The sequence below is a fragment of the Mobula birostris genome, chromosome 26 (assembly GCF_030028105.1).
Source record: "Mobula birostris isolate sMobBir1 chromosome 26, sMobBir1.hap1, whole genome shotgun sequence".
Lineage (NCBI taxonomy): Eukaryota > Metazoa > Chordata > Chondrichthyes > Myliobatiformes > Myliobatidae > Mobula > Mobula birostris.
This window is the reverse complement of record NC_092395.1, coordinates 7,851,969-7,879,698: the sequence shown is the minus strand read 5'-3', so window position 1 is coordinate 7,879,698 and position 27,730 is coordinate 7,851,969. Positions and strand designations below refer to the sequence as shown.

The 27,730-nt window shown below is 43.5% G+C and overlaps 1 protein-coding gene across 1 annotated transcript in view; it reads left to right on the top strand.

Moving 5' to 3' along the window:
- Positions 1 to 27,730, top strand: part of LOC140188130 (PDZ domain-containing protein GIPC1-like) — a 114,852-nt gene that overhangs the window by 20,455 nt on the left and 66,667 nt on the right. Inside the window, exon 3 of the mRNA XM_072244106.1 lies at positions 13,506 to 13,686. Coding sequence (XP_072100207.1) covers positions 13,506 to 13,686 — 181 coding nt within the window. The remainder of the gene's footprint in view (positions 1 to 13,505; positions 13,687 to 27,730) is intronic.

Genomic DNA, 27,730 nt, shown 5'->3' with positions numbered 1-27,730 from the left:
CCCTGGACATTAACGCAAATATCTAATCAACCAATCATGTGGCAGTAACTCAGTCACGGAAACATGCAGACATGGTCAAGAGGTTCAGTTGTTCAGATCAAATGTCAGAATGAGGAAGAAATGTGATCTAAGTGACTTTGACTGTGGAATGATTGTTGGTGCCAGACAGGGTGGTTTGAGTATTTGAGAACTGCTTATCTGCTGGGATTTTCATGCCCAACAGTCTCTAGAACAGCCTTTCTCAATCTTTTTGCCCTGGAGGAAACCTGGAAATAATTTTCAGGTCTCAGGGAACCCCTGCATAAGAATTATTATATTTACTCTTCACAGTATGTTAGCATGATCAGTAAGTTATTGATATAATAATCCAAAAATAATTGTCAAAGCTCTTTTGAACAGAGAATGAATTCTTGGCCAACCTTTTTTGAAAAGAAAAACAGGTAGTTAAGCTTAGCTTACCTTTCTTGAAATTAATCTCTTTCTTTCCCTTTCATAAATTTTAAAAACTCATAAGGCAAACATAATAAATTTCTGTTGAATAACCAAAAAGGGATTTAATATTTCTAAAAGTAGGCTCGGTAGATTTAATTTAAATAAAGGTTGTAAACTGATTTTAGTTAATGCTATCTACAACATGAAAATTTATTGACATTGTTGAATTGTAAAGTTACTAAAACCCATAAGCCAAAGCAATATGAATAAAAATATAGCCTAAGACACAATTTTATATAAGACTTAAAAATATTTTCTTACTAAGTAACATGATCAGGCTCAAATAGCACGTGAAACATGTGCCTGTTTTTTGCAGCACAAATTCTCAATTCTGGGCCAAACTTGAGATAAGCGCACACAGATTTTACCTTCAATTGAAATGTGATGATTTCTATAGATGGTCTTGATGCTTGTTAAACAATAAAAATCTTTCCCACACATGTAAGAAGTCGAAAACTGCAGCAAAATGTTCATTGCTTTCCTATGAATGGCAGGATGCACTGTTTTTACAGAAATCCAGAATTGTCCAGGGGCAGGTCAATAAATCTCATCTTGAGTGCAGCTCCCAAAGTTCTTCCTTTTCTCTCAAAGTCAAGTTCTCAGGCTGAGCAGAAGGTTCAGAGAAAGGGTCCCTCACCCAGTCAGACACATGCACTGAAAAGGAGGGGAAAAAACTGTTCAATTTTGTCCTGTAGTTCTTCCAGGTGGTTTTCAATAAGAATCGAGACTTTCTGATATTCTTCCTCACTCTCAAGCCCAAGCAGCAGTGGAAACATTTCAAGATTTCTTCTTGCAACGTGCTTTTTCCAAAGATTCAGGTTCCTGTTAAATCCAAGAATCTTGTCACTTGAAGTCAAAACATTTTCTCCCGGCATTGCAGAGACATGTTCAACAGGTTCATATGATGAAACATGTCTTTTAAGTAGTCTAGTTGCTGCAGCCAATTCTTCATCTTCAAAGGACTCTAGCCTGCTATTTTCTTGAAAGTACCCCTGCAATTCACCTTTCAGTGCAAGCACCCTCTTGAGAACCCTTTCTCTGCTAAGCCACCGGATCTCTGTATGTAGCAGGAGATTGGTGTGCCCTTTGTTCAGGTTTTCACACAGTTTTTTAAGCACTGTCGAGTGAACTGGTCTTTGTTTGATAAAGTTAACCATTTTTGTAGCGTCATCCAGAACTTTTCTGATTTAATCCCCAAGAGTTTATGACATCAGTACCTTTCTGTGAAGAAAGCAGTGTGTTGTGACAATATCAGGATTTTCTTTTTTTTTACAAGAGAAATGAAACCTCTCACGGAGCTGACCATTGATGTGCCAACACAGTGCCTCCAAGACAGACCATTTGCTTCCAGATATGGAAGACAAAACATTAAGTGCATCTTGGCTTGTGCTTGTTGGGCAGCTCTTTGCAAAAGAAAAAGATTTCTTGAATTTCACCATCATTTACAAAGCTTACAAATGCTACAACATGACGTTTGTTGGTGAAATCTGTTGACTCATCAACCTGGATAGAGAAGCTGTTGTTTTTCAGTTTTTCACACAGAACCTCTTCAGCATCTTGCGAAATGTCATCGTTACATCAACTTATTGTACTCTTTGAGAGTGAAACCTTTTTAATTTCTAGTACTGCATCTTGTCCCAGCATTTTACCCACTATAATTTTACATGCTGGTTCTCACTAACTGTGTGACTTTTCTTTTTCTGGGTAATAACTTCTGCTACTAAATAACTTCCTTCCTGATTTTTTTGACTGACTGGGACTTTATTAACAAAAGCTGTACTCCAGTTGTTTTGAGATTCCATTAGCTATTTAAAATAATCAGCAGTTTTACATGTCATATGGTTGTGATTTGTAGTTAAGTGCCTTTTCAATTTCGCTGGAGCCATTGCTACATTTATAAGAATGTTTGCCACAGACTAGGCACAATGGAATAGGATGACCTGGATCACCAGTTCATGTAAAACCCGTTGATAAGTAGCTTTCATTGTAAAGACAGGCTTCTTTTGTGTCCATGCACTAGTGCAGTGAAATGACTCAGAAGATTATAATTCTCATCATTAACTTTATCAGAATTGTCTGTAGGCCTAGGCACAGAATTATCTTCCATCTCACACCTCCTCTTGAAAAGTCTTGGACCATCTTTAGAATGAAAATTTCCCTCCAATTTTCTACTAGACTGGTAGAGTTTGTTTGCTCCCATAAGTCAGTCAGCAGTGTGTAAGGGGAAGTTGGTGCAGGTAAATCAGGAGGGAGAGGCTGACGTCACAGCTGGAGTCGAAAAATGCACTTTACACTCCTCATCAGCCTACTATTCTCCCCTCTGTGCAATAGATCGCTCACCAATTATCAATGGTCTCCCCTATCTCGCTAACATCACACTTTGCGCAAATTTCAAAAAACAATGTTTGTTTTTTTCAGTCATGATCTCTTGCAGAACCTCTAGTGACCTTTCAACCTTGGTCGAGAAGCACTTCTCCAGAACTTACAGAGAATTGTGCGATAAACAAAAAAAACATCCAGTGAGCAGCTGTTCTGTGGGCAAAAACTAATTGTTAATGAGAGAGGTCAGGGAAGAATGACCAAACTGGTTAATCCTGACGGGAAGGTGGGAAGGTGGCAGTAACTCAAATAACTATGTGTTATAATAGTGGTGTGCAGAAGACCATCTTTGAATGCACAACATGTCGAATCTTGAAGTAAATGGGCTACAGCAGCAGAAGACCATGAACATGCACTCAGTGGCCACTTTATTAGGTACAGGAAGTTCTGAATAAAGTGGCCACTGGGTGTATAAGTCACCATGAGATTGATTTACCTGTGGGCATTCACAATAGGTACAAAGAATCACAATAGAATCAATGAAAAACTATACACAGAGATGGACGAACAGCCAATTTGCAAAAGATGACAAAAATACAAAAAGAAAAACAAAATAATATTATAAATAAATGTAATAAATAATATTAGGAACATGAGTTGTAGAGTCCTTAAAAGTGTGTCCACAGGTTTGGAATCAGTTCTGTGTTGTGGTGAGTGGAGTTATCCCCAATCCCTGAATCTGGCTTGCAGATTCACAAAATTGGGAAAATGGTGATAAGACCATAAGACCATAAGATAAAGGAGAAGAATTAGGCCATTTGGCCCATCGAGTCTACTCTGCCATTTCATCATGCTTGATCCATTTTCCTCTTCGGCTCCAATCTCCTGCCTTCACCTGTATCCCTTCATGCCCTGACTAATCAAGAATTGATCAACCTTCACCTTAAATATGCCCAATAACTTGGCATCCATAGCCAACGAATGCCACAGATTCACCAGTCTCTGGCTAAAGACATTGCTCTTCATCTCTGTTCAAAAAGGATGCCTCTCTACTTGAGGCTGTCTCCTCTGGTCTTTGGCTCTCCCAATGAAGATGGCGGCGCGACGGCAGCGCGTGCGACCTCTCCGATGAATGATATCTGTAATCTGTCAAGTAGGGGACCGTGCACAATCCTGATTTGATGGAGACAGACGTGAGAGTATGAAGGAACATTTGGAAAACTTCTGAAGTGCCCGTTTCGCTGCCGCTGCTACCGTGTGGTAACCGGAGTCTCCGGAGCAGAAGGCACCCAATCCTCGGCTTTGCTTGTTTCAGCGGCCGAGGTGAGGTCAAAGGCGCTCGGCAGAGGATGGCGCTTTGGAGGCTGTATCGGAGGGGCTGGTCGGAGGCTCGAAGTTTTCGGATGGATGGACTCAGTGTTGGCTGTGGTCGGCTGCTTCCAAGGTATCGGCAAGTTGATGGTGCCTGGAGGTTTATGGTAGGGAGCTTCTCCTTTTTGCCGCCTGCTATCGAGGACTTGGGAGTCGATCGACTCGGGACTTTGAGACTTTTTTTTACTGTGCCCATGGTTTGTTCTTCATCAAATTATGGTATTGCTTTGCACTGTTGTAACTATATGTTATAATTATGTGGTTCTGTCAGTGTTAGTCTTTGGTTTGTCCTGTTTTCTGTGATATCACTCCGGAGAAACATTGTATCATTTCTTAATGCACGTATGCATTTCTAAATGACAATAAAAGAGGACTGAGTGTTCTCATAATCTAATCTAATCTAATTGGAGTGCATTTGTGACTAAAACTCATAAATTAATGCATTAAAATAAACATAAGATCTGAGAATATGGATTTCCACTGTATTATGACAGAATAATGATTCAGCATGACTAGAGGAGACAAAGAGCCTCTCTCTGTTCTGAAGCACTCTAAGGTCTATCGCTGGCATCCGAGTTTTCTAAGAAATATATTAAGGTAAATATATTCAGGTATGTCATCTGGTTGAGTAATTAATTTCCTTCAAAATACTTGGGAAAAGTGCTTTAACAGACATGGAAACTGTCAAATATATTTCTATTGTGTCTGGCATGGACTCTAGTTCAGAATGACACATCTAAACAGAATTCATAGCTTTTGGGATAAATAGAGCAAGAAAGCCCATTTTAGGATCATTGCCAGTGAAAATCAAACAAAGCATCTTCTCTCGATTGTTGATTGATTTTGTGGTTTCACTTCTTTGGAGTGCTATGCAATGTAATAGAGCTGAACAGCTTGCAAGGCCATTTAGGGGAATGATTGGAAGGCAACCTGGTGGGGTTCTGCTGTCACAAACTGGCCAGGCTGAATAAAATTTGTTGTTAGCGCACTAAATGTGTCTTGGTGACTATCCAGTATCCAGTGCCCCACTGACGTTACTGATGTTAAACACAGGAGATTCTGTAGATGCTGGAAATCCAAAGCAACACGCACACTAAATGCTGAAGGAACTCAGCAGGCCAGGCAGTATCTATGGAAATGAATAGAAACATAGAAAATAGGTGCAGCAGTAGAGCATTCGGCCCTTTGAGCCTGCACCGCCATTCAGTACGATCATGGCTGATCATCCAACTCAGAACCCTGTACCTGCCTTCCCTCCATACCCCCTGATCCCTTTAGCCACAAGGGCCATATCTAACTCCCTCTTAAATATAGCCAATGAACTGGCCTCAACTGTTTCCTGTGGCAGAGAATTCCACAGATTCACCACTCTCTGTGTGAAGAAGTTTTTCCTCATCTCGGTCCTAAAAGGCTTCCCCTTTATCCTCAAACTGTGACCCCTCATTCTGGATTTCCCCAACATCGGGAACAATCTTCCTGCATCTAGCCTGTCCAATCCCTTTAGAATTTTATGCGTTTCAATCAGATCCCCCCTCAACCTTCTAAATTCCAGAGAGTATAAGCCTAGTTGATCCAATCTTTCATCATATGAAAGTCCTGCCATCCCAGGAATCAATCTGGTGAACCTATAGATATTTGATGTTTCAGGACGAGACCCTTCTTCAGGACTGGAGAAGTGTCTCAGCCCAAAACGTTGATTATTTATTTACTTCCATAGATGCTTCCTGACCTGCTGAGTTCCTGCAGTGTTTTGTGTGCGTTACAGATGTTAACCTGTTACTCCAATTGGTATTCCACTTTTTAATTGACCATTGCATGGCGGTCATCTGAGTGGGCACAGTCAGAGTGGTGATCTTGAGGCTTTAGATCTTTGAATTGAATTGACTTTATTCCTTACATCCTTCACATACACGAGGAGTAAAAATCTTTAAGTTACATCTCTATCCAAATGTGCCATGTGCAATAATAGTAATTTATGAAAATTTATAATAAATAGAAGAGTCAATGTAATATAGAGTACACTCAAATCAGCATGAGTTCATCAGTCTGATGGCCTGGTGGAAGAAGCTGTCCTGGAGCCTGTCTGTTCTGGCTTTTATGCTGCAGTACCGTTTCCCGGATGGTGGCAGCTAGAATAGATTGTGGTTGGGATAACTTGGGTCCCTAATGGTCCTATGGGCCCTTTTTACACACCTGTCCTTGTAAATGTCCTGAATCATGGGAAGTTCACAACTACAGATGCGCTGGGCTGTCCGCACCACTCTCTGCAGAGTCCTGCGATTAAGGGAGGTACAGTTCCCCTAACAGGCAGTGATGCAGCCAGTCAGGGTGCTCTCAATCGTGTCCCTGTAGAAAGTTCTTAGGATTTGGGAGACCCTACCAATCTTCCTCAACCGTCTGAGATGAAGGATGCGCTGTTGTGCCTTTTTCACCGCACAGCTTCAGCAAAGAGAGGCTTCTCTCAGAGAAAGCAAAGCTCAAGATTTTTTTCCCTTCTCTTCTTTATATCTGCTCAGCTAGGACACTGGAGATGCCAGGCAGGATAGCAGAATGCTCCTCTTGCGGGATGTGGGAAGGCAGGGAGACCTCCAGTGTCCCTGACAACTACAACTGCGAGAAGTGCATCCAGCTGCAGCTTCTAACAAGCCATGTGAAGGAGTTGGAGCTGGAATTGGATGAGCTCCAGACCATTTGAGAGGCTGAAGGGTGATAGATAGGGCATATAGACAGGGTAGTTACACCCAAGGTGCAGGACACAGGAAACTGGGTGACAGTCAGGAAGGAGATAGGGGTTAAGGTGCCAGCACAGAGTACCCCTGTGACCACCCCCTCAACAACAGGTATATCACTTTGGATACTGTCAGGGGGATGACCCAACAGAGGAAAGTCGGCGGTCAGGGTTCTGTGACTCAGAAGGGAAGGGGAAAGGAGAGGCATGCTGTGATGATAGGGGATTTGTTTGTTAGGGGGGGGAATGGACAGGATGTTCTGTGGGCGAGAATGAGATTCCCGATTAGTATATTGCCTCCTGGGTGCCAGGGTCTGGGATATTTCAGATCGAGTCCTCAACATTCTTAAGTGGGAGAGCGAACAGCCGGAAGTCGTGGTCCATGTAGGTACCAATGACATGGGTAGGGTAAGTGACAAGGTTCTGCATAGGGAGTTCAGGGAGTTTGGTGCTTATGATAAAGGGCAGGACCTCCAGGGTTGTGATCTCAGGATTGTTACCCATGTCATGTGCTACTGAGGCCAGAACTAGGAAGATTATACAGTTGCTAAGGAATTGGTGTAGGAGGGAGGGCATAAGATTTTTAGATCATTGGTCTCTCTTCCAGGGAAGGTGGGACCTGTACGGAAGGGATAGTTTGCACCTGAACTGGAGGGGTGGGGGTGCTAATATCCTAGCAGGAAGGGTTGTTAGTGCTGCATGGTGGGGTTTAAACTAGAGTTGCAGGGAGATGGGACCCAGAGTGCCAGAACAGTTAGTGGAAAGGTTGTGGAGGCAGACATTGGTAAGACCTCAGACAAAGTTAGGAATCAAAAGGTTGAGCATGGTGGGACAAAATCAAAAAGGATGAATACAGAACTGAGGTGTTGATTCTGAATACGCTTATGATATGGAATAAGGTAGATGAACTTGCAGCACAGTTGCAGATTGGCAGGTATGATGTTGTAGGCATCACGGAATTATGGCTGAAAGATTATAGCTGCGAGTTTAATGTCCAAGGACACATATTGTATCAAAAGGACAGGCAGGAAGGCAGAGAGGCCAGTGTTGCTCTATTAGTAAAAAATAATATCAAATCATTAGAAAGAGGTGACATAGGGTTGGAAGGTGTTGAATCATTGTAGATAGATTTAAAGAACTGCAAGGGTAAAAAGACCCTGTAAACAGACCCCAAAATGGTAGTAAGGATGCTGCCTACAAATTACAATAGGAGATAGAAAATACATACTAAAAGGGCAATGTTACAATGGTCATGGGTGACTTCAATATGCAGGTAAATTGGGAAAATCAGGTTGGTGCTGGACTACAGGAAGGAGAGTTTCTAGAGAGCCTATGAGATAGCTTTTTATAGCAGCTCGTGTTGAGCCCACTAGAGGATCAACTATTCTGGATTGGGTGTCGTGCAATGAACCAGAATTGATTAGAGAGCTTAAGTAAAAGAACACTTAGGGGAGAGTGATCATAAAATGATTGAATTCACCCTGGAGTTTGAGAAGGAGAAACTAAAGTCAGATGCAGCAGCATTACAGTGGATTAAAGGAAATTACAGAGGCATGAGAGAGAGGAGCTGGCCAGAATTGATTGGAAGAGACTACTGGCAAGGATGACGGCAGAGCAGCAATGGCTGGAATTTCTGGAAGCAATTTGGAAGGCACAGGATATATACATTCCAAAGAAGAAGAATTATTCTAAAGGAAAGATGACACAATCATGGCTGACAAGAGAAGTCAAAGCCAACATAAAAGCCGAAGAGAAAGCATATAATAGAGCAAAAATTAGTGGGGAGTTAGAGGATTGGGAAGCTTTTAAAAACCAACAGAAAGCAACTAAAAAAGTCATTAAGAAGGTAAAGATGAAATATGAAAGTAAGCTAGCCAATAATATTAAAGAATATACCAAAAGTTTCTTCAGATATATAAAGTGTAAAAGAGGGAAGAGAGTGGATATTGGACTGCTGGAAAATGATGCTGGAGAGGAAGTAATGGGGCACAGTGAAATAGCGGATCAACTGAATAAGTATTTTGCATCATTCTTCACTGTGGAAAACACTAGCAGTAAGTTCCAGGTGTCAGGGGGCATGAAGTGTGTGAAGTAACCATAACTAGAGAGAAGGTTCTTGGGAAAATAAAAGATCTGGAGGTAGATAAGTCACCTGGATCAGATGGTGCACACCCCAGGGTTCTGAAAGAGGTGGCTGAAGAGATTGTGGAGGCATTAGTAATGATCTTTCAAGAATCACTAGATTCTGGAATGGTTCCGGAAGACTGGAAAATTGCAAATGTCACTCTACTCCACAAGAAGGGAGAGAGGCAGAAGAAAGGAGACCATGGGCCAGTTAGTCTGATCTCTGTGGCTGGGGAGACGTTGGAGTTGATTGTTGAGGATGAGGTCTCAGGGTACTTGGAGGCACATGATAAAATAGGCTGTTGTCAGCATGGCTTCTCCAAGGGAAAATCTTGCCTGACAAATCTACTGGAATTCTTTGAAGAAGTAACAAGCAGGATAGACAAAGGAGAATTGGTTGTCGTTGTGTACTTGGATTTTCAGAAGGTCTTTGGCAAAGTGCTTAACAAGCTATTGGTATTACAAGAAAAAGATTCTAGCATGGATAAAGCAGTGGCTGATTGGCAGGAGGCAAAGAGTGGGAATGATTAGCAGCCTTTTATGGTTGGCTCCCGGTGACTAGTGGTGTTCCACGGGGGTCTTTGTTGGGGCCGTTTCCTTTTATGTTATGTGTCAATGATTTGGATGACGGAATTGATAGCTTTGTTGTAAAGTTTGTAGATGATATGAAGATAGCTGGAGGGGCAGGTAGTTTTGAGGAAGTAGAGAGGCTGCAGAAGAAAAGACAGATTAGGAGAATGGGCAAAGAAATGGCAGATGGAGTAGTGTTGGGAAGTGTATGGTCATGTACTTTGGTAGAAGAAATGACAGGGTTAACTATTTTCTAAATGGAGAGAAAACACAAAACAAAAACTGAGGCACAAAGGGATTTGGGAGTCCTTGTGCAGAATTCCCGAAAGGTTAACTTGCCGGCTGAGCTTGTGGTGAGGAAGGCAAATGCAATGTTAGTAATCATTTCAAGAGGACGAGAATATAAAAGCAACGATGTAATGTTGAAACTTTATAAAGCACTGGTGAAGCCTCACTTGGAGTATTGTGAATTATTTGGGCCCCTTATCTTAGGCAGATTATGCTGAAACTGGAGAGGGTTCAAAGGAAGTTCATGAAAATGATTCCAGGATTGAATGGCTTGTCATATGAAGAGTGTTTGATGGCTCTTAGCCTGCATTCACTAGAATTCAGAAGGATGATGGGTGACCTTATTGAAATCTATCGAACGGTGAAATACCTGATAAGAGTGAATGTGGAGAGGATGTTTCCTATGTGGGACAATCTAAGATCAGAGGACACAACCTCTGAACTGAGGAGCTTCTTTTAGAATGGAGATGAAGACGAATTTCTTTACCCAGAGGGAGGTGAATCTGTGAAATTCTTTCCCATGGGTTGTTGTGGAGGCCAAGGCCTTAGTGATATTTAAAGCAGAGGTTAATAGATTCTTGATGGTCAGGGCATGAAGGGATACGGGGAGAAAGCAGGAGATTGGGGCTGAGAGGAAAATTGGATCGGCCATGATGAAATGGCAGAGCAGATTTGATGGGCCAAAGGGCCTAATTCTGCTCCTATATCTTACGGTTATAGGATCTTAATTTCCCTAACAGTTGGGTAAAATTCCCCGTGTCATCTTGATGGTCCAAAGGACCTGTTTCCATGTTGTGTGAATCTAGAGTGAGTTAGAACCTAAGAAAACAGGGGCAGAAATAGGCCACTCAGTCTCTCAAGCCTGCCTCACCATTCAAGATGGTCATAGATGACCTTATGGATGAATTGTCCTTAATTGTTTTATTTTTTCATTGAGATACAGTGCTGAGAAGGCCCTTCGCCCCTTCGAGCCGTACCGCCTAGCAGCCTGTGGTTTAACCCTAGCCTAATCACAGGACAATTTACAATGAGCAATTAACCCACCAATCTGGTACTTCTTTGGACTGTGGGAGGAGAGAGTGGTGAATCTGTGGAATTCTCTGCCACAGGAAACAGTTGAGGCCAGTTCATTGGCTATATTTAAGAGGGAGTTAGATATGGCCCTTGTGGCTACGGGGATCAGGGGGTATGGAGGGAAGGCTGGGGCAGGGTTCTGAGTTGGATGATCAGCCATGATCATAATAAATGGCGGTGCAGGCTCGAAGGGCCGAATGCCCTACTCCTGCACCTATTTTCTATGTTTCTATGAAACCCGAGCACCCGGAGGAAACCCATGCGGTCACTGGGACAAGGTACAAACTCCTTACAGTCAGTGGCAGGAAATGAACCTGGGTCACTGGTACTGTTCAGCATTGTGCTAACCACTACAATGCAGTGCTGCCCCTTCCTAGGCCTCATCACCTCCTCTATACCAGTTCCTATGGCCCTCACTTCCATGATCTTCCAGTTATTTATCTACCTCGATTTAAGTGCCCATTGGTCTAACACAGTGGTCCCCAACCACCGGGTCGCGGACTGGTACCGGGCCGCAAAGCATGTGCTACTGGGCCACGAGGAAACGATATGAAATGATATGAGACAGCTGCACCTTTCCTCATTCCCTGTCACGCACTGTTGAACTTGAAATAACCTACCAAATCATACCAAATAACACTAACATATAGTAAAAGCAGGAATGACATGATAAATACACAGCCTATATAAAGTAGAAATAATGTATGTACAGTTAATTTCACTTAACAGATTTGAGAAGATTAAGCCAAAACTGATTTATAGAAAAAAAATCAGCACATACACACAAGCGCATACGCCTACGTCACGCATGCGCACACACGTGCCCGTGCAAGGCTTCATGGTCATGGTAGTCTTTCTCAGGGTAAACACAAGTGTCTCATATTTGACTGCTACTTTTGTCCCTTATCAATATTAAACCGGTCCGCAGTGCAAAAAAGGTTGGTGACCCTTGATCTAACATGCACATCCTTTGGGCAGACTTATTTCAGAGATACACCACAGCTACGTGGATTTCAAAGTTTTAGATTGGACCAAACACCGGCAAATAGGACTATCGTTGACATGGACTAAATGGGCCAAAGGGGCTGTTTCCCCACTGTATAACTCTAAAAAGATTAGCTTAATTTGCCATTTGTACGTTGAGACATGCAGTGAAATGCATTGTTTGCGCTAATGACCAACACAATCTGGGATGTGCTGGGGGAAGCTCGCAAGTTATGTTGTGACTGTGAGGGAATTCACCAAAGAGACGCAGCTGGTAGAAAAAAAAGTCTTTATTTGGGCCACACACAAGCTGACGGCCTTTGGAGTCACTCGAAAGAGAGAGACTCCCTAACCCAACATTACAGCACTTTTTTTTATGTTAAAGAACGAAGGTAACAGGCAATTTCTATAGTTCCAATGCCTTCAGAACACTCCTTTTGAGTTACATGTAAATTTTCAGATGTCTGGATCTTTCCATCAACACATTGAAAATTATTGTGGTCTAGTCCTATTCGTGAAATGGAGTGTTGATTGCCTTCATGCATACTCAAACATCTCAGGTCAATTAGATGGCTCTTGGTCTGCAATTTACTTTAAAATGCAGCTCCAGGAAGACCATTGTTCTGAGCCTCATTTTAAACTCAATCCACAATCCATATTCAGATCTGAAGACTGGTTGCTGTTGAAATTAATATTTGCTGTATTGTACATTTCCAGAGTATGCCCTAACACTTCTGGGGCCAACCTAGCAAATCCACAATTTACTAATCATAAGTAGCCAGTACGTTGTTGGACTGTGGGAGAAAACTGTAGCACCTGGAGGAAACCCCCAGGCTCCTTACAGATAGTGGTGAGAACTGTTACCATGTCCTCCTATATTAATCTTCCTCTCATTAAGTCCCCATTCGTGTAGTATACACAGGTTTTGGGGCAGAGAATTCCAGAGATTTTAATTAATTAATTAATTTAATTAATTGTGATACAATGCAAAGTAGGCACTTCTGGTTCCTCGGGCCATGCTGTCCAGCATTTCCCCAATTTCATTCTAGCCTAATCATAGGACAATGAATTAACCTACCAACTGGTATGTCTTTGGACTGTGGGAGGAAACTGGAGCACCCTGAGGAAACCCACGCAGTCACGGGGAACACATACAAAGTTCTTACAGGCAGCGACAGGATTTGAATCTGGGTCACCTGTAAAGTGTTATGCTAACCACTATGCTACCATGTCACCCACAGGTACCAATTCACCACAAGTATCTTGATTGCTGAGGTTTAGAAGGTTATGACAAACTGGATGAACTTGAGTGCATAGACCAGTGGGCCAACAGAGGTGATTCTGTGCTGTAAAACTCAATGACAAAACCCTCTGAAGAATATATTTCCATAGTAGTAGCCAGATTTTCTAGATCCCTCTTCAGTAACTTATGTTACCACAGCTTTGGCATTCAAACTGACCTTTTTATCTTATACTTTGAAAGCTATTATAATGCAAAAAATTTCTTGATGGTGCTGACTATAATTGTACTAAGTAGTAATTTGTGATTTCACAGAGGATTAAAGAAGGTAGCACTATCGACAGAATCAAGACAGTCTGCGTGGGAGACCACATAGAAGGCATAAACAACCGAACGATAGTCGGCTGTCGACATTATGAAGTTGCCAAGATGTTGAAAGATTTGCCTAAAGGACAACCATTCGTACTTGCATTGGTGGAACCAAGGAAGGCATTTGGTGAGCTAATTAACAGGGCAGTGCAACTGTATAAACATTCCTTATTCACACTTCTGGAACAACATTTAGTTTGCAAAGGTTACAGTTCTTGAACTAATTCTCTACAACAATCCATCTTGTAACTTTTCAAACATTTTCAACTGTTCCTTTATGAATAATATTGCATCTGTTCACAACTGGAGCGTTGTGACACACAAAGTGCTGGAGGAACTCAGCAGGTCAGGCAGCATCCATGGAAAAGTGTACAGTTGGCGTTTCAGGTCCTGATGGAGGGTATCGGCCCGTAACGTCGACTGTTTACTCCTTTCCATAGATACTGCCTGACCTGCGGAGTTCCTCCAGCATTTTGTGTGTGTTGCTCTGGATTTCCTGCATCTGCAGAATTTCTCATGTTGTGGAGCATTGTGAGCAGTTTTGAGACCCATATCCAAGGAATGATATGCTGGTGTTGTGTGCAGGAGGCTGAGGGTAGCAGACACCAACAGAATCAACAAACTCATTCGTAAGGCCAGTGATGTTGTGGGGATGGAACTGGACTCTCTAACAGTGGTGTCTGAAAAGAGGATGCTGTCCAAGTTGCATGCCATCTTGGACAATATCTCCCATCCACTACATAATGTACTGGTTGGGCACAGGAGTACATTCAGCCAGAGACTCATTCCACCGAGATGTAGCACAGAGCATCATAGGAAGTCATTCCTGCCTGTGGCCATCAAACTTTATGACTCCTCCCTTGGAGGGTCAGACACCCTGAGCCAATAGGCCAGTCCTGGACTTATTTCATAATTTACTGGCATAATTTACATATTACTATTTAACTATTTATGGTTTTATTACTATTTATTATTTATGGTGCAACTGTAACGAAAACCAATTTCCCCCGGGATCAAGAAAGTATGACTGTGACTATGAGAATGATCCCAGGAATGAAAGGGTTAAGGTATGAGGAACATTTTGATAACTCTGGGCTTGTACTTGCTGGAGTTCAGAAGAATGGGGAGGGGGCTGGGGGGGGGGGTGGAACCTCATTTGTTCTGGAGGATTGGAAAATTGCAAATATCACTCCACTATTTAAGAAGGGAGAAGGATATCTTATTGAAACTTACCAAATATTGAAAGGCCTAGATAGAGTGGACAGGGAGAGTATGTGTCCAGTAGTGGAAGAATCTAGCACCAGAGGGCACAGCCTCAAAATAGGACATTCCTTCTGAACAGAGATGAGAAGGATTTCTTTAGCTATAGGGCAGTGAATCTGTGGAATTCATCGCCATGGTTGACTGTGGATGCCAAGCCATTGGGTATACTTAACGTGGACATTGATAGGTTCATGATTGGTAAGGACATCAAAGGTTATGGGCAAAAGGTAGAAGAATGGGTTGGGAGGGGGAAAATTAAGAATTAGAAACAGATCAGGTTTATATCACTGGCATTTGTCGTGAAATTTGTGGTTATGCAGCAGCAGTACATTGCAATATATAATAAAAACTGTGATTTACAGCAAGTATATATAATATATATATTAAATAGTTCAACTAAATAACTAGTGCAAAAAGAAGTTGTGAGGTAGTGTTCACGGTTTCAATGTGCATTCTGAAATTTGATGTCTTATGGTTTTATGATCCTACTCATGCTGCACAATTCCATCAATAGAATATTGTAAGATGATAGTTGTGAGGGAAGCAACACAGAAGAGAAATTGAGGCTAGTATAGATCAGCCATGATGATATTGAATAGTGGGACAGTACTAAGGGGCTGAATGGCCTAATCCAGCTCCTATCTTCCTGTTCTTGATGCAGGTGATCACATGCTCAACAGCAGTCAATTAATAACAAGAGATGAATGGGTAACTTTCCTCACTACTGATGTTACAGATGTGGAAACTATGGCTACACTAACAAAGATGTAGATAAATTATAGCACTGTGCATTAGGCTTAGATGCATATATATTGCTAGGGTGCCTAAGATGTTTGCAGAGTACTGTAGTAATTTTATGTATTGTATTGTACTTCTGCTGCTTCAAAAAAACAAATTTCATGACGTATGTGAGTGATGATAAACCTGATTCTGATATGGGTCTCTACTGTGGACTGAGAGTGGGAAGGGAGCAGGGAGAGGGGATTCATCATTGGGAAAAGGGGAAGGGAGAGGGGAGGGAGCGGAAGCACCAGAGAGACATTCTGTAATGATCAGTAAACCAATTGTTTGGAATCAAATGACCTTGCCCGGTGTCTCAAGGCTGGGGATGTCTGCACCCACACCTCTGCCCCCTCCCTGCCCCGGTACTCCTTCTCCACCACACCCATCCTGCGATGCTCCACCCTCATCTGTCCCAACATCCTTTGCTCTCGCCAGATTTACAAACTTGCTCTCCACTCCATGTTGACAAATACAGCACTGTGCAAAAGTCTTAGGCACCCTAGTTATAGATATGTGCCGAAGACTTTTACACGTAACTGTATATTTGGGATCTGAATGCACTGCTCTCTACTCTCATTGCACCAATCCTAACCTTCCCGTCAAACCCGCAGATAAGAGGGGTGATGTAATGGTCTGGCGGACCATTGTCTCCCATGCCATCACCAGCCTTACTAACTCTGGGAATCATCCACCACCACCATCCTCAGAGTTCCCTCACCCTGCACCTCCCGTTTCTACCTCCTACCCAAAACTGACAAACCTGCCTGTCCAGGTAGACCCCTTGTTTCTGCTTGTTCCTGCCCCATTGAACTCATATCTGCATACCTTGACTCAGTTTTATCCCCTCTAGTCAGTCCTTTCCTACCCACATCCGTGACACTTCACAAGTTCTTGATCTTTTCAATGATTTCAAGTTCCCTGACCCCAATCATCCTTTTTCACTATAGATGTCCAGTCCCTGTACATCTCCACGCCCCCATCAGGAAGGCCTCAAAGTTCTCTGTTTCTTTCTGGACACCGGACCCAACCAGTTCCCCACCACTACCACTCTCCTCTGCCTGGCGGAACTTGTCCGCACTTTCAATAATTTCTTCTCTGGCTCCACCCACTTCTTTCAAACAAAAGGTGTAGCCAAGGGCACTTGCATGGGTCCCAGCTATGCCTGCCTTTTTGTCAGCTATGTGGAACAGTCCATGTTCCAAGCCTACACTGGTATTATTCTCCAACTTCTCCTACGCTACATGGATGTCTGCATTTGTGCTTCATCCACTTTGCCTCCAACCTCCACCCTTCCCTCAAGTTAACCTGGTCAATTTCCGACACCTCCCTTCCCTTTCTCAATCTCTCTGTCTCTATCTCTGGAGACAAATTATCTACTGATATCTTTTATAAACCAACTGATTCTCACAGTTACCTGAACTGTATCTCTTCCCACCCTGTTACTTGCAAAAATGCCATCCCCTTCTCTCAATTCCTCCGTCTCTGCCGCATCTGCTCTCAGGATGAGGCTTTTCGTATCAGAATCAAGGAGATGTCTTCCTTTTCCAAAGAAAGGAACTTCCCTTCCTCCACCAGAAACACTGCCCTCACCCACATCTTTTTCATTCTACGCATGTCTGCACTCACCCCATCCACCTGCCAGTGATGAGGTTCCTCTCGTCCTCACCAACCTCCCCCACTAGCCTCCGTGTCCGGCACCTAATTCTCCGTAACTTCTGCCACCTCCAATAGGATCCCACCACCATGCACATCTTTGCCTCCTCCCCTCCCACTTCCTGCATTCCGCAGGGATCACTCTACTGTATCTGATGCTCCTGGTGTGGTCTCCTGTCTATTGGTGACACCCGATGTTGATTGGGAGATTGCTTTTCTGTGTGTCTGTGCTTTGTTGGGCAGAAAAGCAGGATCTCCCAGTGATCATCCATTTTAATTCCACTTCCCATTCCTATTCTGACCTGTCAATCTATGGCCTCCTCTACTGCCACGATGAGGCCACACTCAGGTTGGAGGAGGAATACCTTATATTCTGTCTAGGTAGCCTCCAACCTGATGGCATGAACACTGATTTCTTGAACTACTGGTAATTGCCACCACCCCTTCACTATTCTCCATTCCTATTTCCTTCTCTCACCTCATCTCTGTACCTGCCCAATACCTCCCTCTGGTGCTCCTCCCCCATTCCCTTTCTTCCGTGGCCTTCTGTCCTCTCCTATCAGATTCCCCCTTCTCCAGCCCTTTAACTCTTTTACCAATCGACCTCCCAGCACTCTACTTCACCCCTCCCCCTCTCCCGGTTTCACCTACCAGCTTGTACTTCTTCCACCTCTTACCGACTTCTCATCTTTTTTCTCCAGTCCTGATGAAAGGTCTTGGCCTGAAACGTCGACTGTTCACTCTTTTCCGTAGATGCTGCGGGCAGCATTTTGTGTGTTTTGCTTGGAGTTTTCTGGTGTCTCTATCTGAGATTGTTATTAGGAAGTGGTTATTCCAATAATAATAACACACAATGCTGTGGATGAAGTTTGCTCTGTACCTTGCCTGAACTGATGAAGCTGTCATTGTTGGGAGCCATAAAAATGAATTGCTTGTGAGCTGACACTCACCTCCCACTGTACGTGTACTTTGAACCGGCATTATTAAGTTGTGGTTTGGAGGCTTGCATACCTCAATTACCTTGAGGGCTATGCTGGCTGGAATCAGGGCTTTATGCTTTGGCTTTTGTTCGGGTCATCCATGCCAAACAGGTCAAAGGGTAGAGGCCAGACTAAGAGTGGTCCACCGGTCCTCCGGGTTCGGGGGTTCAGCTCAGGGCTAACAACCCTGACTGGTCAAACAAAACTATTATGGAAACAGAAATGAAGAATCCTTCTACATCTGAGTGTGAGGGTATTCCTGAGTCTCCACCCGGGACTTGCATGACAGACAGTAGTGAAATCTGAGAGGAAGCTACTGACACGATGAAGGAAGCCCTGAACACCACCAGAGATGGAGGATCTTCATTGCTGCCCTAAACACCAGTGGCATAACAGGCAGTAACGAAATAAGTTAAGTGAATGGAATGCAACTCAGAAGAAGAGTGCAATGTGTCAATGTTGTAGTATAGTATATTTAGTAGGTTAATCATGTTATATGTTATCATCTGAAAATTGTGAATTGTGTTGGAGTTAGTAAGCTTGCAGATTACATGAAGACTGGCTGTGTTGCGGATAGTACAGAGAGTTGTGAGAGGTTACAGCAGGACATAGACAGGACGCAGAGCTGGCCTGAGAAGTGGCAGATGGAAAAGTGTGAAGTGATTCACTTTGAAAAGTCAACCTTGAAGGCAGAGTACAGGGTTAATGGCAGGATTCTTAGCAGTGTGGAGGAACAGATCGATCTCAGGGTCCATGTCCATGGATCCCTCAGAGTTGCTGTGCAAGTTGATAGGGTGGTTAAGGAGATGATTGGGTCTGTGGGGGATTGAGTTCAAGACCCACGAGGTAATGTTGCAGCTCTGGTTCGCCCTCACTTGGAGAATTACACTCAATTCTAAGTCACCTCATTATAGAAAGGGTGCAGAAGCTTTAGAGAGGAGATTTACCAGGATCCTATCTGGATTAGAGAGCATGTTTTATGAGGATAGGTTGAGTGATCTAGGACTTCTCTGGAGTGTCAGAGGATGAAAAGTAACTTGATAGAGGTGCACAAGAAAATGAGAGGTATAAATAGAGCTGACAGCCAACACCTTTTACTCAATGAGGCGATGGCAATACTAGAAGAGATCATTTAAAGGTGAGCAAAGGAAAGTTTAGAGGAGATGTCAGAGGAAGGATTTTTTCAACACAGGAAGTAATGGGTGCCTGGGATGCATTGCTGGGGTTAGTGGTAGAGGCTGGTATAAGAGGGACATTTACGAGGCTCTTAGGCACTGGATACAAGAACAACAGAGGTTTACGGGCAGTGTAGGAGGGAAGGATTAGATTGTGGAGTACACTTAGCTTGCACACCATCATGGACTGATGGTTCCGCACTTCGTTGTATTGTTCTGTTCTAAGCCGGAGTTCTCAAACTGGGGTCGACGGACTCCTACATTAATGGTAGGGGTCCATGCCATTAAAAAGGTTGGGAACCCCTCTTCTAAGCTGTTCATTGTCCCAAATTGGTGAAAATAATCCTATATAGTTTTTGCCAGCAAGTCAATATAGAGTAGTAAGGGCAAACCTTGATCATAAAGCAGAGATCAGGAGGTGAAAGCAGAGCAACACACACAAGGTGCTGCAGGAAATCAGTAGGTCAGGTAGCAACTACGGAGATGAATGAACAGTCGACGTTTCAGGCCAAGGACTTGATGAAGGGTCTCGGCCCAAAAAGCCGACTGTTTAGATCCTTTCCATAGATGCTGCCTGATCTGCTGAGTTTAGCCAGACAGCAGTGAATCTGTGGAATGTTCTGCCATAGACTGTGGTGGAGGCCAAGTCCATGGGGGATCGGTCAGGGTATTGAGGGATATGGCAAGAAGACAGATGTATGGGGTTGAGTGAGATCCGGGATCAACCATGGTGGGAAGGCAGAGCAGGCTCGATGGGCTGAATGGCCTAATTGTGCTTCTATGTCTTATGGTCTTATGGAATTCTTCCGTCATTGTGTGTGTGTGTGTGTGTGTGTGTGTGTGTGTGTGTGTGTGTGTGTGTGTGTGTTTGTGTGTGTGTGTTGCTCTGGATTTCCAGAATCTCTTGCATTGATAAAAATAGAGGAAACTGTGAGAGAATTGGTTTGCTTCCAGGTCCTGGGGCAGGCTGCACTATTCGTTGTAGTAGACACGTTCCTACTTTCTGAGCCATTAACACTCTTGGATCTTTCACCCCCTCCTCTTGACTGAAACAACAGTGTAATGTCTGTTCAGGCGCTGTTGGATCAGCTTGAAGTGCATTTGAACGACTCAGATATAACCATCTGTTTTGTTTTTAATTGATTTACATCTGCTTTATCCTCCAGCCGATAATATATCCTGGAATGAATCCTGTAGCTATCTGGTTATTAACAGCTATTAGGCATTTCCACAAAAGTAGTTGCTTGGTTTCTGAGCGCTTTAGTTCCTGTAGTATAGTGCAATTATCAATAAGATATGTTGATTAGAATAACAAATACTTATTGTTTCAATTCTTCAAGATCTATGATTATAATTCCATCTACACTCAGTGGCCACTTTACTAGGTACACCTGTATCAGTCAGTCAGTGGCTGCCGTCCCGAATCCGGGCTTGGCAGCTATGCACCTCCATCTTCTTCGATCTTGCGACAGCACCGAGTACAGTTTGTTCTCGCTGGCCGCCTTGGCACCACCCGCTGAACTCCAGCCCGAGGCCGTGTCGGCCTCCAGCCGCGGCCGCTTCTTCGAGCTCGGCCCTTCCTTAGGCAGAGGCCTTGGGCAGGTCCAGGCACACGGTGCAGCGCCCAAGTTCATCATGTCTCTTCTAACTAGGTGCATAGCGTACGATTCGTAGATACGTGGTGAGGCTTTAATCTCTTCCACGGAAGATGGCCATTGGCTCACAAGGAGCTCATCCGTTATTTGTCAGGCCTTGTTTTTTTTTTAGTTCTGCTGGGTGTCCTCACACCCTCCTCACCAGACTAAGTCCAGTGGGGGAGCCGGCCCAAGTCGCCGACCACTCGACCATGGCCCCCGGCCGAGCGCCGGGCGCCCGCCCACCCCCCGACACCTGTATACCTGCTCTTTAATGCAAATATCTAATCACCAATCAAGTGGCAGCAACTCAGTGCTTTAAAGCATACAGATATGGTCAAGAGGTTCAGTTGTTGTTCGGACCAAGCATCTAAATGAGGAAGAAATGTGATTTAAGTGACTTTGACCGTGGAATGATTGTTGGGATCAGACAGGGTGACTTGAGTATCTCAGAAACTGCTGATCTCCTGGGATTTTCATGTACACCAGTCTCTAGAGTTTATAGAGAATAGTGTGAAAGAATTTTTAAAAAATCCTGCGAGTGGCCAAAAACACCTTGTTAATGGGAGAGGTCAGAGGAGAATGGGCAGACTGGTTCAAGCTGACAGGAAGGTGACAGCAACTCAAGTAACCACGTGTTACAACAGTAGTGTGCAGAAGAGCATCTCTGGATCGACAACACTTTGAACCTTGAAGTGGATGGGCTACAGCAGCAGAAGACCACGCCAGGTTACACTCCCGTACCTAATAAAGTGGCCACTGAGGGAAGTAATCTTGTCACAAACAAGAGTAACTATTTGGCTTTCAAAAGTTGTTTTGCCTTTCCAAAACTGAATTTGCTCAGTTCCTGTGTGTAATGCAAACATCAATAAGTTGCTAAGTCGATAGATAAATGCTTTATTGATCCCAAAGGAAATTACAGAGTCACAGTAGCAATACAACCGCACAGATATACAAATATTAGAAGAGAAGCAAGAAAGAATTAAAAAAACGTTATCTCAAACAGGAGCGGGGTCATCACTTCCCCGGCTGGAGGTTGACTCATTATAGAGCCTAATGGCCGAGGGTAAATATGACCTCATATAGCGCACTTTGGAGCAGCTCAGTTGTCTTAGCAGCACATTGGTTAGAATAACGAGCGCTAATTGTTTCAATTCTTCAAGGATCATAATTATCAATCTGAGTCAACCTTGTCAAAGTTCAAAGTTCAAAGTAAATTTATTATCGAAGTACATATATGCCACCAGATACTAAGTAACACACACAACATGCTGGAGGAACTCAGCAGGCCTGGCAGTATCTGTGGAAAAGAGTACCGTCGACATTTCAGGTTGAGACCCTTCAGCTCCCTCTTTTCCATAGATGCTGCCTGGCCTGCTGAGTTTCTCCATCATTTAGTCTGTGTCGCTTTAGATTTCCAGCGTCTGTAGATTTTCTCTTGCTTGTGATCAAATACTGAGATTCATTTTCTTGCAGGCATTCATAGTAGAACAAAGAAATACAATAGAATCAATGAAAAGCTACACACAACGACTAACAAACTGTGCAAATAGAAAAAGAAAGAAACAAATAATCATACAAATATATAAGTACATATGCAGATACTGAGAACCTGTGTTACAACATAGAACATAGAAATCTACAGCACATTACAGGTCCTTCGGCCCACAATGTGTGCTGACCATGTAAAACTACTCTAGAAACTGTCTAGAATTCCCCTAGCACATAGCCCTCTATTTTTCTAAGCTCCATGTACCTATCCAAAAGTCCCTTCAAAGACCCTATCGTATCCGCCTCCACCACCGTTGCCGGCAGCTCATTCCACGCACTCACCACTCTCTGAGTGAAAAACTTACCCCTGACATCTCCTCTGTACCTACTCTCCAGCACCTTACACCTGTGTCCTCTTGTGGAAACCATTCCAGCCCTGGGAAAAAGCCTCTGACTATCCACACAATCAATGCCTCTCATCATCTTATACACCTCTGTCAGGTCACCTCTCATCCTCTGTCGCTCCAAGGAGAAAAGACGAAGTTCACTCAACCTTTTCTCAGAAGGTACGCCCTGTGTTGTAGAGTCTGTGAAAACAGAGCCCATACGTTGTGTTCAATGATGGGTTCACTATTGAGGTGAGTGAAGTTATCCACGTTGGTTCAGGAGCCTGATGCTTGAGGGGTAATAACTGTTTCAGAACCTGGCGGTGTGGGTCCTGAGGCTCCTGTACCTCCTTCCTGATGGTAGCAGTGAGAAGAGAGCGTGGCCTGGGTGGTGGGGGTCCCTGATGATGGAGGCTGCTCTCCTGTGGCTGTGCTCCTTGTAGATGTGCTCAATGACAGAGAGAGCTTTGCCTCTGATGAATCGGGCTGTATCCTCCATTCCTTTGCAGCTTCTTCCGTGCCTCCATACCTGGCATGACACAACCAGTCAGGTCAAGTCACTTTTTATTGTCATTTCGACCGTAACTGCTGGTACAGTACACAGTAAAAACAAGACAACGTTTTTCAGGACTATGGCGCTACATGAATAATACAAAAACTACACTGAACTATGTAAAACAACACAAAAACTACACTAGACTACAGACCTATCCAGGACTGCATAAAGTGCACAAAACAGTGCAGGCATTACAATAAATAATAAACAAGACAATAGGCACAGTAGAGGGCTGTAGGTTGGCGTCAGTCCAGTCTCTGGGTATTGAGGAGTCTGATGGCTTAGGGGAAGAAACTGTTACATAGTCTGGTCGTGAAAGCCCGAATGCTTCGGTACCTTTTGCCAGATGGCAGGAGGGAGAAGAGTTTGTATGAGGGGTACGTAGGGTCCTTCACAATGCTGTTGGCTTTACGGATGCAGCGTGTGGTGTAAATGTCTGTAATGGTGGGAAGAGAGACCCCGATGATCTTCTCAGCTGACCTCACTATCCGCTGCAGGGTCTTGCGATCCGAGATGGTGCAAATTCCGAACCAGGCAGTGATGCAGCTGCTCAGGATGCTCCCAATACAACCTCTGCAGAATGTGGTGAGGATGGGGGGGTGGGAGATGGACTTTTCTCAGCCTTCGCAGAAAGTAGAGATGCTGCTGGGCTTTCTTTGCTATGGAGCTGGTGTTGAGGGACCAGATGAGATTCTCCGCCAGGTGAACACCAAGAAATTTGGTGCTCTTAACGATCTCTACGGAGCAGTCATCGATGTTCAGTGGAGAGTGGTCATTCCGTGTCCTCCTGAAGACAACAACCATCTCTTTTGTTTTGTTCACATTCAGAGACAGGTTGTTGGCTCTGCACCAGTCCGTTAGCCACTGCACCTCCTCTCTGTATGCTGACTCGTCGTTCTTGCTGATGAGACCCACCACTTTCATAACCACTTGCAGAGTTTCAAAAGAAACTATTGTTGGATAATAAACTGCTGACTGATGTAATGGATTATTATGATACTTTAACTTTTGGAGCTGATTTCTAGACTCATATTACTGATGCAAGCCCTTTTACATTGACCAAGTTGTTATAATTTATAATTTTTATGATTTAGAGAGACAGGTCACTAAATAAAATATTCAGCCACTGGTTAACAATCTAACGGTGACCTTAAGGGCTGTAGTAAACTACATCAATTTGCTTAAATTTGAAAGCCTACCCCAATATCTTCAAAAGCAATTGCTTCAACATCTGCATTTTTAACTAGGACTGGTAAAAATAGAGCAAAAAGAAGATTTTGTTGCTGGTTGATAGAAGTTTTATGTTTGAAGTTATTTCAAGATGACTTCACAAGTCTTGCAGCTGTACTTCTGATTTTAAGATAACTGTAATTGTTAGTTGAAGTGAATTCAGTCCTTAAATGGAGATTTGATTGATAGCAATAGGATACAAACATAATTCATTATTTATTATACAGAATATCCACAGTTTTACTTATTTAGGAAATAGAAACATAGAAACATAGAAAATAGGTGCAGGAGTAGGCCCTTCGGCCCTTCGAGCCTGCACCGCCATTTATTATGACCATGGCTGATCATCCAACTCAGAACCCCGCCCCAGCCTTCCCTCCATACCCCCTGACCCCCGTAGCCACAAGGGCCATATCTAACTCCCTCTTAAATATAGCCAATGAACTGGCCTCAACTGTTTCCTGTGGCAGAGAATTCCACAGATTCACCACTCTCTGTGTGAAGAAGTTTTTCCTAATCTCGGTCCTAAAAGGCTTCCCCTCTATCCTCAAACTGTGGCCCCTCGTTCTGGACTTCCCCAACATCGGGAACAACCTTCCTGCATCTAGCCTGTCCAATCCCTTTAGGATCTTATACGTTTCAATCAGATCCCCCCCTCAATCTTCTAAATTCCAACGAGTACAAACCCAGTTCATCCAGTCTTTCTTCATATGGAAGTCCTGCCATCCCAGGAATCAATCTGGTGAACCTTCTTTGTACTCCCTCTATGGCAAGGATGTCTTTCCTCAGATTAGGGGACCAAAACTGCACACAATACTCCAGGTGTGGTCTCACCAAGGCCTTGTACAACTGCAGTAGTACCTCCCTGCTCCTGTACTCGAATCCTCTCGCTATAAATGCCAGCATACCATTCGCCTTTTTCACCGCCTGCTGTACCTGCATGCCCACTTTCAATGACTGGTGTATAATGACACCCAGGTCTCATTGCACCTCCCCTTTTCCTAATTGGCCACCATTCAGATAATAATCTGTTTTCCTATTTTTGCCACCAAAGTGGATAACTTCACATTTATCCTCATTAAATTGCATCTGCCATGAATTTGCCCACTCACCCAACCTATCCAAGTCACCCTGCATCCTCTTAGCATCCTCCTCACAGCTAACACTGCCACCCAGCTTCGTGTCATCCGCAAACTTGGAGATGCTGCATTTAATTCCCTCATCCAAGTCATTAATATATATTGTAAACAACTGAGGTCCCAGCACTGAGCCTTGCGGTACCCCACTAGTCACCGCCTGCCATTCTGAAAAGGTCCCATTTATTCCCACTCTTTGCTTCCTGTCTGCTAACCAACTCTCCACCCACACCAATACCTTACCCGCAATACCATGTGCTTTAAGTTTGCACACTAATCTCCTGTGTGGGACCTTGTCAAAAGCCTTCTGAAAATCCAAATATACCACATCCACTGGTTCTCCCCTATCCACTCTACTAGTTACATCCTCAAAAAATTCAATGAGATTCGTCAGACATGATTTTCCTTTCACAAATCCATGCTGACTTTGTCCGATCATTTCACCGCTTTCCAAATGTGCTGTTATCACATCTTTGATAACTGACTCCAGCAGTTTCCCCACCACCGACGTTAGGCTAACCGGTCTATAATTCCCCGGTTTCTCCCTCCCTCCTTTTCCAAAAAGTGGAGTTACATTAGCCACCCTCCAATCCTCAGGAACTAGTCCAGAATCTAACGAGTTTTGAAAAATTATCACTAATGCATCCACTATTTCTTGGGCTACTTCCTTAAGCACCCTGGGATGCAGACCATCTGGCCCTGGGAATTTATCTGCCTTCAATCCCTTCAATTTACCTAACACCACTTCCCTACTAACATGTATTTCGCTCAGTTCCTCCATCTCACTGGACCCTCTGTCCCCTACTATTTCTGGAAGATTATTTATGTCCTCCTTAGTGAAGACAGAACCAAAGTAATTATTCAATTGGTCTGCCATGTCCTTGCTCCCCATAATCAATTCACCTGTTTCTGTCTGCAGGGGACCTACATTTGTCTTTACCAGTCTTTTCCTTTTCACATATCTATAAAAGCTTTTACAGTCCGTTTTTATGTTTCCTGCCAGTTTTCTCTCATAATCTTTTTTCCCCTTCCTAATTAAGCCCTTTGTCCTCCTCTGCTGAACTCTGAATTTCTCCCAGTCCTCAGGTGATCCACTTTCTCTGGCTAATTTGTATGCTTCTTCTTTGGAATTGATACTATCCCTAATTTCTCTTGTCAGCCACTGGTGCACTACCTTCCTTGATTTATTCTTTTGCCAAACTGGGATGAACAATTGTTGTAGTTCATCCATGCAACCTTTAAATGCTTGCCATTTCATATCCACCGTCAATCCTTTAAGTGTCATTTGCCAGTCTATCTTAGCTAATTCACGTCTCATACCTTCAAAGTTACCCCTCTTTAAGTTCAGAACCTTTGATTCTGAATTAACTATGTCACTCTCCATCTTAATGAAGAATTCCACCATATTATGGTCACTCTTACCCAAGGGGCCTCTCACGACAAGATTGCTAATTAACCCTTCCTCATTGCTCAAAACCCAGTCCAGAATAGCCTGCTCTCTAGTCGGTTCCTCGACATGTTGGTTCAAAAAACCATCCCGCATACATTCCAAGAAATCCTCTTCCTCAGCACCTTTACCAATTTGGTTCACCCAATCTACATGTAGATTGAAGTCACCCATTATAACTGCTGTTCCTTTATTGCACACATTTCTAATTTCCTGTTTAATACCATCTCCGACCTCACTACAACTGTTAGGTGGCCTGTACACAACTCCCACCAGCGTCTTCTGCCCCTTAGTGTTACGCAGCTCTACCCATATCGATTCCACATCTTCCCGGCTTATGTCCTTCCTTTCTATTGCGTTAATCTCTTCTTTAACCAGCAACGCCACCCCACCTCCCCTTCCTTCATGTCTATCCCTCCTGAATATTGAATATCCCT